This window comes from Lampris incognitus, chromosome 9, assembly GCF_029633865.1.
Source record: "Lampris incognitus isolate fLamInc1 chromosome 9, fLamInc1.hap2, whole genome shotgun sequence".
Taxonomy (NCBI): domain Eukaryota; kingdom Metazoa; phylum Chordata; class Actinopteri; order Lampriformes; family Lampridae; genus Lampris; species Lampris incognitus.
In genome coordinates this window covers 25,525,244-25,537,543 of record NC_079219.1, presented here as the reverse complement: position 1 = coordinate 25,537,543, position 12,300 = coordinate 25,525,244, and the positions used below count along the sequence as shown (strand labels likewise).

The 12,300-nt window shown below is 42.8% G+C and overlaps 1 protein-coding gene across 1 annotated transcript in view; it reads right to left on the bottom strand.

Annotated features, from left to right (window-relative positions):
* LOC130117525 (E3 ubiquitin-protein ligase RNF19A-like) overlaps positions 1-12,300 on the bottom strand; it is a 93,872-nt gene that overhangs the window by 7,136 nt on the left and 74,436 nt on the right. The window contains exons 3-5 of the mRNA XM_056285618.1: positions 7,534-7,742; positions 7,284-7,428; positions 5,612-5,774 (exon numbers count right to left, since the gene is read on the bottom strand). Coding sequence (XP_056141593.1) covers positions 5,612-5,774; positions 7,284-7,428; positions 7,534-7,742 — 517 coding nt within the window. The remainder of the gene's footprint in view (positions 1-5,611; positions 5,775-7,283; positions 7,429-7,533; positions 7,743-12,300) is intronic.

Sequence of the window (12,300 nt, the reverse complement as noted above, 5' to 3'; positions counted from 1 at the left end):
CTTATGACCCAATAGACGTGTGTGGTGTCTTTATCTGCAGAGACCCTGTCATCTGCCTATATTTTCTTATTTTGCTATGTAGACACGTGTGTAGACACGTGTAGACCGGCAGTTCCGACAGTCATCCTGGATGGTGCTCGTTCCCTTGGACAGTGATTTTTTTGTTTAGTTTGGATATATGTGTTAGTTTGGATATATGTATTCTTGCAGTTTTTGGATCTGTGTTTTTGGTCTTTGTGTTGCACTGCTGTGGGCTGGGGGAAACCGATATTTTGTTTAAAGTGTTCCTGATTCCTGATTCTGGATGCTTCTTTGGGCAAGCTGGATTCTATAAAAACGTAGTGACCAGGTGCCAGATCGAGATCATAAGCACGCATCCTAGAGGAAGCTGCAACAATGGAGGACACAGCGCCGAAAAGATGAAAATATAGCGAGGGGAAACATCAAGCGGACAAAGCTCATTCCAAAACGAGAGTGAATCTGGGCCTGACTTTCACCCACTGGTGAGCACTGAAGGAGAGGATGGGGATGAAGAGCGACGCAGAGTTGGCCTGTACACTGGGATGTGTTCTGGCTACTGCAATCAGGGGGCGTGTACTTCTGGTGACGTTGAGCTGGGGAGGAGGGGCCAACTTTGAATGTTGTGTTTACAAACCGCAACCAACAAATCCTATTCGTTCTACCTTTAAACAGGCCTAGGTGACAGATCAGTGACATGATATAACACACACATAAACGTGCATGCACAGAATGATCTACTGAGAAATGGGAACTAGGAACAGCTGTTTGATCCACCGCAGTATGCACAAACATGATTCAATACCACTGACTACATGTTTTTTCTCTAGCCAATCAGCATTGCTGTGTGTTTGCTTCCTGTACAGGTAACAGTGATAAACCAGAGACTTGTCATGACCATATTTTAAACTGAAACATTATCAGCTTCCCAAAAGTTTGTCAAATAATTTAAAGCAATTTGATGAACTTTTTAAATATGAATGCATCTCCTTATTTAAACCACATCACCCTGGTTTTAAAGTGTATTAGGATAAAAACCTGACAACAGAGAAGTAGCTGAGACGTAGTGGAGACTCCTGCATGAAACACTAAAGACCTAAATTATGACTCAGATCTTAAAGAGTGACACCTAGGCTATGTTCAGACTGGAGGCAAAAGTGGCCCAAATCTGATTTTTTTTTTTAACCTAGAAGTGACACAGATCAGATTTTTTCAAAGTAGTGTGAACACACAAATCTGGCCCAAATATGATCTTTGCGAATCAGTTTCGGGCTACTTCCATATGTGGTCCTAAATCCGATACAGGTCTGTTTTTGTGCAATGCAAAACCTCAGTCTGAACAGTCATATTGGAATTCATGCGAATTTTATGTCACTCTAGATTGCAGGTTCCCAACCTTGGGGTCACATGGAATTGAAATGGGGTCACCTGAAATTTCTAGTAATTAATCAATACAAATAATAATTATTATAATAATAAAAATACCACACACGGTTTAAAACAACTCACTTCCCCTCATAAAAATCGAATTCTTGGCATATCTTGATTCACGCAATCACGTGACCTACGTGCAGATTCCCACGCTCAGACAAATAGTGAGTGAAGTTTGCAAGCAAATCAGAGCGACAGAAAATGGAAATATTTCTTTGCCCACCTGTGCCCTCCACATCTTCAAGTGAAACGGAGAAACTGACATCAAAAAGAAAGAGAAAATATGATGAAACCTTCCTTCAGTTTGGATTTACTCGCATAACTGAACAAAACGAGGAAAGGCCACAATGTCTGCTGTGTGGTAACGTCCTGTCTACGGACAGCATGAAACCCAACAAGCTCAAGAGACATTTTGAGACAATGCATAAAGAATATATAGGCAAACCAAAATCTTTCTTTGAAAAGACATATGCTAAGCTGAATAAGCAGTGAATGTACTTCAGAAAGGCAATGACTGTCAGTGAGCGAGCCTTGAAAACATCTTTTGAGGTGAGCTATCTTGTTGCAAAGGCTATGAAGCCACATACAATTGCTGAGACTTTGATATTGCCAGCTGCCATTGAAATAGTAAAAACGATTTGTGGGGAGTGAGAAGCGCAAAAACTGAAGACAATACAATTGTCTGATAACAGTGAAAAGAAGGATAGATGCAATCGCTAATGACCAAGAGCATGTTACAGAACGACTATGAAATTCCCCAGCCTACGTTCTACAAATGGATGTCAGCACAGAATTAAAAAATGCCCATGCTTTGACATTTGTTCGTTATATGCAGGAGAATGCTATGCACGAGGATATTTTGTATTGTCTCCCTCTTCCTGAGCAAGAGACTGCTAAGGCAATGTACGATGTTCTCCACAACTATATGGAGACAAACAACATTCCATGGGAGCGTATTGTAGGATTTTGTACAGACAGGGTTCCATCTATGACAGGGTGGCGAGCAGGCCTATGTATGTTAATCATGGAACTGGCCCCCTCTGTAGTATGGAATCATTGCATGATTCATCGTGAGCATCTGGCATCTAAGGAACTGAGTGTGCCCATCGCGGATATATTGCAGCAGGTTGTAGCCATGGTCAACAACATCAAACCACATCCACTGTGTGCGCATCTATTTGCAAAACTATGCGCTGATATGGGCTCTGAACATGACAATTTGCTCTTTCACACAGAAGCACGGTGGTTGTCGAAGGTTAGGGTGCTGAAGTGATTTTTCAAGTTGAGAAATGAACTGTTGGTGTTTTTCATGGATGTGAAAAAAAACAAGATTTTGTCGACTTTCTGTGTGACCAGCAAAAAATGTGCCTTTTTGCATATGTAACGGACATCTTTGGAAAACTTAATCAACTGAACAGAAGCATGCAGGGGAAAAACAAGAATATCATGCAGATGAGTGACCGTTTTGATGGATTCGGGGGAAACTCACATTCGAGAGAGAAAGCCTTTCAAAAGCAAACTTCACCCCTTTCCCCCAGCTGAGCAAATTTCTAACAGACAACAGCATCAATGACCAGTGCTCCACAAAGATGATGTGCGAGCACCTGAAATACCTAGAAGAGCACTTTTCCACTTACTTTCCAGACTTGGGTATGTCAAAGTTTGACTGGGTGAGGGACCCATTCCACTGTGATGCAGGCTCAGTGGACCTACCTGCCACCGCTGTTGAACATCCAATTGATCTGACATGTGATAGAACGCAACAGTGACTGCATTCACGAGCGGCGATGGAGGAATTCTGGTTTGGAGCAAGTGAAGAGTACCCTGAGATCTCAGTGTGCTTTAAAACTGTTGGTTCCTTTTGGAAGCACATATTTGTGTGAAGCCGGATTTAGTGCTCTTGTGTGCATGAAGTCAAAGTACCGTTTGGGACTGGATGTAACTGTAGAGATGAGATGCGCTCTGTCTACTACACCACCAAACTTTGAAAGGCTGCAGCAAGATGTGCAAGCTCAACTGTCCCATTAAATGGGCGAGAGACACCAATCATGGGTCCTGTGGGGAGGGGGGATCTGAGCAGTCTGAGTATGTCTGTCTGTATGTATGTATATATAATTTTTTGTATGTTTTTTTCCCCGTTGTTTTTGTTTGTTTTTTGTTGTTGTTTTTGGAGCTGCCAGGGAAGAGGAAAAGAGGAAGGCCAAAGAGGAAGTTTATGGATGTGGGGAGGGGGGGACATGCAGGTGGCTGGTGTGACAGAGGACAATGCTGAGGACAGGAAGAAATGGAAATGGATGATCCACTGTGGCAACCCCTAACAGGAGCAGCCGAAAGTAGTAGTAGTTTTCCGTTGTTTTTGTATTGTGATTGTATTGTCTTGTGTTGGGGGAAAGAGTACACAACTAATAAAAAAAAAAAATTGATCACAAAAAGAGACACCAATCATAATACATAAAACACATAATAAATATACAGAATTGTCATGGGTAGAGCCTAAATGTGGTCTAAAATGAACATTTTCTTACAACAAATAAATTCTAGCGTAATTTTAGAATGTCTGGGGTCACTAGAGTTTTGTGACTTCAAAGTGGGGTCATGAGCTAAAAAACGTTGGGAACCCCTGCTCTAGATTGAAACACTGTACTCTTTGTTTGTTTTGAGGTTTCAGAGTATTCATCTGAACAAAAGCTTCACTGGTTTGGGCGTTCGGTAACGTGGCAACCTATTCCGTTGCCTACCAACATGGGGATTGCCGGATCAAATCCCTGTGTTACCTCCGGCTTGGTTGGGAGTCCCTACAGACACAATTGGCCATGTCTGTGGGTAAGAGGCTGGATGTGGGTAAGCATCCTGGTCACTGAACTAGTGCCTCCTCTGGTCGGTCGGGGCACCTGTTCAGGGGGGAGGGGGAACTGGGGGGGAACAGCGTGATCTTCCAACGTGCTACGTCTCCCTGGTGAAACTCCTCACTGTCAGGTGAAAAAAAGCAACTGGTGACTCCACATGTTTCGGAGGAGACATAATGGTAGTCTGCAGCCCTCCCTGGATTGGTAAAGGGAATGGAGCAGTGTCCGGGACAGCTCGGAAGAGTAGGGCAATTGGCTGGATACAAATGGAAGAAAAGGGGGGGGGGGGGTAAAAAAAAAGTTTCACTGGTTTGAAATGGTTTGGGGGTAAATCAAAACCCTCGGGCGCCCCCGTTAGGGCTGCAGCGTGGAGAGGCTTTAAGCTCCTGCCTCCTCCCCGGAGGAGAAAGGCAAATCAGGTATCTGGAGGTACCTAACTGACGGTGGGGATGTCAGGGTGAGACGACCCACACCACATTTAAGTTTATGGTTCTGGGAGTTTTGTATGGGATCAAGCCTGGAAAGCAACGAAGGGGCGAATCCATCCCCTTGTCACCAATGGCTCCCGACACCACTCTGTCAGTCTTCGGAGTGCTCAACGACAGACGCCATCTTTTGCACATGAGGGTCAGTTCAGGACCATGACCAGTTCACACTGGAATATGATATTGGCCACATTCAAAAAATAATGTGGGACGTTCGGGTAGCATGGCAGTCTATTCCATTGCCTACCAACACGGGGCTCGCCGGTTCGAATCCCAGTGTTACCGCCGGTTTGGTCAGGCATCCTACAGACACAACTGGCCATGTCTATGGGTAGGAAACTGGATGTGAGTGTGTGTCCTGGTCGCTGTTCGGGGGGGGAGGGGGAACTTGGGGGAATAGTGTAATCCTCCCATGTGCTATGTTCACCTGGCAAAACTCCAGGTGAAAAGAAGCGGCTGGCAACTCCACGTGTATCGGAGGAGACGTGGTAGTCTGCAGCCCTCCTGGGATGGGCAGAGGGAGTGGAGCAGTGACTGGGACAGCTCAGGAGTAGGGTAATTGGCCGGATACAATTGGGGAGAAAAGGGGGGACCCCCCAAAAAAATAATGTGAACAGTCAAATCTGAGCAATAAATCTGAATTGAACGCTAAGGCTTATGGTCTGACTGTAGCCCTAGCTAACATGAGAGTTAACATGACAGCCAAAACACACTGTGTACAGGAGACCTACATATTGAAGGCCAAATGGATCAATAATCAATATTAATTTTAGTCAGAGCTGGTCTTGTGTATCTTCTTAGGTCTAAACATTTACAGAGCACGAGTCTCACCTTCCTCCCCACATACACAGGGATGCCAATAATCATGGCAGGAATGGCTATACCAGCGATGAGTGCAATGCCAACTGGGGCACCAACCAACGTGCCCAGTTGCCAGAGGATTTTCTTCTTCCTGCTCCATGGCTTCTTCCCCCAGAATGTACAGCCTGACGGACTGTAAATGGAAAATGATAAATAGACAGCATTTATATAGTGCTTTTCTACTCAACAGCACACTCAAAGCGCTTTACTGGTAATGCCCCTCATTCACACAACACATTCACACAACGACGGCAGAGGCTGCCAGCAAAGCATCAAAAGCTGCTCCCAGGGAGCAGTTAGGGACTCAATGTCTGCTCAAGGACACTCTGACATGAGGTGAGGAGGAGCTGGGCTCAAATCAGCAACCTTCCAATTGCTGAATGACTGCTCTACTCCCTGAAGAGTAGCAACGTCCAACAAGGGAGGGGGCAAGCACTGTTGCCTTATAGCAAGAAGGTCCTGGGTTTGAACCACAGGCTCTCCCAGGTCCTCTCTGTATGGAGGTTGCATGTTCTCTCCGTGTCTGTGTGGGTTTCCTCTGGGTGCTCTGGTTTCCACCCACCATAAAAAAAAGACACGCAAGATGTTAGGGTTAATACTCCTGCCTGTGCCCTTGACCAAGGCAATAGGAAAAAGAACTGAGTCGGGCAGCTGCACCATAGCTGCAGCTGCCCACTGCTCCTATACAATATCCATCCATCATCTGAACCACTCATCTTGCTCTCAGGGTCGTGGGGATGCTGGAGCCTATCCCAGCAGTCATTGGGCGGCAGGCGGGGAGACACCCTGGACAGGCCGCCAGGCCATCACAGGGCTCCTATACAGTAGGATAGGTTAAATGGAGAAAACAATTTTGCTGTAACTGTACAATGACAAAGTGGCATTCTTCTTTTATTGTTGTATACGAAGCATACACTAATGATCGGTAAACATCGGATCACAAAGAGCCACACATATCAATAGCTCTGACAACGACTCCTAGAGGATAAATTCTGAGTCTCATCACCAGCTAGTCAGACTAGCTTGGTCTAGTCAGAAAGGCACGAACTGAGGAAGCCTCTTGGATGAGAGGCGAAACGTCTTCACGGATATATACCAAGTCCAGTTGCACTTGATTCAACTCCTTTAGATAACCATGACCTGGATGAATGAGAACATTCACAGACATACACTAATGATGTTTTGGTCATTCAAAGTTTGCATGTTGTTGTATACAGCGACCACTCTACATAGATGATCAGAAAAGAGAGACCGTGGATTGCACCATTTAGTCTGAAGGGGTCTCAAACCTTTATTAGCTCTTGTGAAAAAGATTTCGAAAAAATGTTGTAACATCTGACACCTACCAAAGACAGTGGTATTCAATAGTCATGTGGGGGCTCACCACCAAAGGCACGCCACCCAATTTGGGTCCATAACCAGTTGAAAAAAAGGTCAAGATTGCACTATGTCACTGAGAGAAAATGATTAGCCAATCTACAAATTTAGATTTTTAGCTAACCTAAAACATTAACCATAAGAGTAGGATGAAGCCAAATTGTGTACTCCTGTGTGTATGTGTTACCCCAAGTAGTAACAGAAGCCATTCACACACCTCTGCCCATGTGAATAGATTAACAACTTTATGTGTTAACATACTAACCTCAGGTAGTGCAGGTCAGAGATCTCTTTCATGCACAGCCAGCAGAATTCACAGCCACAGACAGCACATGTCATGTGGTTACAGCTTCCATCATTCATCTTGATGATGTAAGCAGCACAACGAGGACATGGCTTGATGTCATCAGCTGAGGGGTACAAACAAAAGGGAGGTGGGTATGGGATAGCATTAGGTTAGTCCATGTTTGTGTTTGTGTATTTATAAGTATGCTAGATGTGTTCAGGCAGCCAACCTGCAGCCCCGCTCTCCTGGCTGTAGCTGAGTGAGGAGGAGCGCACCGTCCTCAGACGGAGGCTCTGGGCCCTCTGTTGCCGTGCAGCGTCACAGGTCTGGTTGGGGTGCCACAACTGCTTACAGTGATAGCAGAACTCTGTGCCGCAGCCCTCCCGGCCACACGTGATCTTAGGACAGCTGGCACAGCCAAAAGCGATAACTGCATACCTGCCAGAGGGGAAACAAAAACACAAAATTCTTAAGTAGTAGCTGATATCACAGATGTTTTTGATGACACTTTTTTTTTTTTACCCCTAAACTTCTTACTAAAACTGTTCATGTGGAAAAATCTTGATTAAAAGGTCTTATGTGACTTGGGTATCACAGCTGAGCATTACTGTAGTGAGGACTTTTCGTTTAAGAGAAGTTATTTTTTTCCCACAACATGTACTGGCTGGGTAGTTGGGGGGAAATGTTCATATTATTTATATGACGTGAAATACACACAAAAGAATTAAATGAATGTAGAACCCTCACAGAACCTCAAAGAATTGCAGTTTTCGACCAAAATGTGCATCCTAGGGTAACCTGTCTGTGCATAAGCTTTAAAAAGGGAGAAAGAAAAGAAAAAACCAGCCATAACTTTTCTAGAAAGCTCAGTCATTTATATTTCATTAATCAAAATGTTGCTGAGTATTAAGTAGTCCTGGGTTTCGCTGACAGCTACCTACAGTAAATGAAACTGACTTTGGGTGGAATTTATCCACCCCTTCATGAAAAAAGATTCTCTCCAACAATTTGTATGCTAAACCGCTAATTTTAACCTTTTGCTTAAATTTCAACTGAATGAATCAAGTCACTCAACTCTGCCTATCTAAGTTGACTTTGGAACCCTGTAGGAACTTCTTCTGACCCACTTTTGGGTCCAGGTAGAGATCAACTATTTGAGGGAGACCCTAGGCCCTGATTAGACTGAGTGACATAATTATATGAAAATTTACCTCAACTTGGTGAGAGACCATGCATAGACGTGGACATTGTGATAAAAGGCAGATCACTGAACTTTTTCTTATTACATCTTGTTCACCAAGTATTTTCGCACAGAATGTTATATAGATGGTCTGACACCATCCAATGAGTCAGAAATGAAGTATAGGCCTCCCCACCTCCACCCAAATGACCCACAGATCAGGTTTCTATTCCACAGCCAATGAGAGCCTGGGAGACTTCCTCCACAATGTATCACTTTACTCTGCTGGGGCTGTGGCTACAACACAGGCAGACGGTGAGGAAAACACCAAAACACCAATCCAACAAGTAAAGGAAACTAAGCTCCTGGGCATCATTCTTGACAATAAGCTGTCCTGGTCAAAACACATTGACATTGTTGTAAACAGAATGGGTAAGGCATTGGCAGTGGTAAGGTTAGGCAGAAAATACCTTACATCAGAATTGACTAAAATGGTAATAAACACTATTGTTCTCTCACAGCTTGACTATTGCCAAATAATATGGGCGAATGCCATGAAAAAAGATTTAAGCAAACTCCAGTTGGTACAGAACAAGGCGGCACGCCTTGATCTCCAATGTCCATACAATACGAACATCAACAGCATGCACTTCTGTCTACAATGGTTAAAAGTTGAGGACAGAATGAATGCTACACTTCTATCTTTAATATGGAAGGTTTTCCAATACAAAACTCCATTATATCAGTACAATCAGTTAAAACACAATTCCGAATCATATACATATCCCACTAGACAGGCAACAGAAGGCCGGTTTTCACTTCCTAAGCCAAACACTAATTTTCTGAAGCGTACAGAATACAGATCAATGAAAGCATGGAAATTCGTTACCACTGCCAATGACTAAATTGACACAGAAATCAATATTTAAAAAGCAAATAAAGAAGCACCTTGGAATGTTATATTTGTAGGATACAAAATACATGGTCATACGTACACATATCACACACACACACACACACACACACACACACACACACACACACACACACACACACACACAGAGAGGACAGGGTAAGGTGTGATTCGAACTGAATTCTATAGCCTGGATGATTTCAACAGTTTGTACATTGGAATGATTTATTTATGTCTCTTTGCTGTTGGATGATGACTTATGTGTACTGTAAAGTTTAATGTAGGTTTTTGCTATTTGTGTTTGTTTTGTTTTTCTCTGTCTTGTTTTTGAATATATTGTTTTTATGTGGACCCCAGTAAGACTAGCGATGCTTTAAGGCACAGCTAATGGGGATCCCAATAAATAAACAAATAAACACAAGGGACATGTCAGTCTTATTTAAATCATGCTTGGTAAAACACTCGGTTCAATGCTAAACAGACTAGAGACAGAGAAGAACCAAGGTTTTACTGCTATGCTATGGGTGCTTATTATGAAGTGAACCATTGCAACAACTAGGAAAACCACCACTTGACAAAGCCTAACCGTCCCCGCACACACAAAAAACAGGTCAAACCATCTGCCTTGTACAACTAACCACATCAAATCTCTTAGTACATCAACTCACAAACCTCCTGGAAGTCAGTTATTTAACAACCACTGAAACCCTTGACACTTTGTACAATTCCCTGAAAGCACCAATCACCAACGACTTTGAGTATTAGAAAAGCGCTATATAAGTTTAATTTATTATTATTATTATTATTAACTATAACTGCAATTCATAAGTTGATTAAGAAGAATATTAAGAGATGAAGACTAAGAGAAGAAGGTGAAATGAAATAAAGAGTTGAAGCTTAACAATTCCGAACTATTGTAATGCATTTATAGTTACAGGAAATGGACTCAGGATAGTTTCCAGAGATGAAATAGTCAGTTGATAAAATAGTTTGCTTTATTTCATAACAACTCTAATTAAAATCTATTTTAGGCCGATATACTCATTCTAGCACAAGCTCAAGAACCCAGGAGAAATAGAAAAAAAAAACAAAAAAACAAGCAGCACTGTATCAGATGGCATAAAACCAAAACAAAGCAGGGTAGACAATAAAAAGTTTAATACAACAGATAAGTATAAAATCATCATCAGCACAACACTCAATGAAGTGTGGGTCAGACTGAACATGCCAGTTTGAAAAGCTAAGGTCTGAGATTGGATTTGAAGGTTAGGTTGAAAGAGAGTCAATGTTGCGAATGTCTTGTGGGAGAGAGTAAATTTAGGCTGCCTATATAACTAGCTAGCTTTGGCATGTCCTTACTTCTGTAACGTTATTTGTTTTCTTCTGTGTGTCCATATATCAGTTATGAGCTAGCTATGGCATGTCCTCACCTCTGTAACATTATTTGTTGTCCTCTGTGTGCCCTTACGTCAATTGCGAGTGCTTCCTACTAAACGTCCCTCTCATGTCTTGGTGAAGGATAGCTCATGCCGGCAGTTGCACGCACGATTGGGGGGGTCGACAGTGTTTGGGCATCAGAATCCTCAAGTGGCCAGCAAAGCTATTTAAGAGGAGCAGACTGAAGCGGTAAGATGGATGTCAAATTATAGGCTGGCTACACGTTCAGTTAAAACTGCTGTTACTTGTGGTGACAAAACGACCCCACTGATAGGCTACTTGTTACTATTTAAGCCATGCTGATGGCATGTTACAATGTAAGTTTGTGCCTACTGAAATATGTCCTTGAATAGACATATGCTACTTTCCATTGCAAAAGCCTTCGAATACGTTCAGAATCACTGATCAACAATAAAAGATCATATCATTACCGGCAAGGACTAGGGTGCTAAATCTAGTGGACTATGCCGTGCAATTAGATCACACTAAATAAGGACACAAAATACAGACACGCATATGTCGGTAACACTTTATTTGAAGGGGTGTGCATAAGACTGACATAACGGTGTCATGTCAGTCTTATGCACACCCCTTCTGTTTTCGAGCTAAAGATGCACGAAATACATCAAATTGAGTGGCTCAGTCCCACTTGGGTTGCTACAACAAAGACATCTCAAACAATGTCAACTTCTGACATGATTGACCGAATGACACTTAATAATAACAGTCATTAACATTCATAAAGATTCCTTTATGTTTATGACAAGTGTCATGTCATGGTTATGATGGTCATGTCAGTCATAGTCACATCCCTTCGAATAAAGTGTGACCGAGAGGGTGTAAGACTTGTCTTAAGACAAATATTGAAAGGACTCAAAATGATGGCACCAGAGCAGGTAAGGTGCACAAACGTAGGGGCTGCAGTCTGAACTGTGGTTAGCAAATTTAGATTGTCTAATATTCCGTCCAGGAAAGGCAAGACAGTAAGTATAGGCAAAAAGCAAAGCCTATCATTATTACACTGCTCTTCTCTGAAACCAAAAATAAACGAGCCTTGGGCTCCTCATATATTTTTTCCCCTTTGTACAAATACTGCTACTGTTTTTGCCAGGACTACAAGACAGGACATCCCACAAACAAAACATCCAACTGACTCTTGGCTCCTCTGACTTCATCATCAAGTACAAACAACATACTACGAGTTTAGATAGAAAAGGAAGAGAGAGTTCTATGGACATTTCAAACAATTCCTGGAAGAAAAGGAAGTTGGGGTGGGGGGGGAGACAGACAGAGAGAGAGAGTTGTAAGACAGCTCATTGAAGCACTGGAGTATGGATAATGATTACCTTGAGTAGGCAAAGCTTTTCACACAGAGACAGCTAGAATGAATTTATCCCCAATTCATGCAGAAGCAGGTTATAACTACAGGACTGACAGGTATGACAGTCATCATCTAAAGAACTATC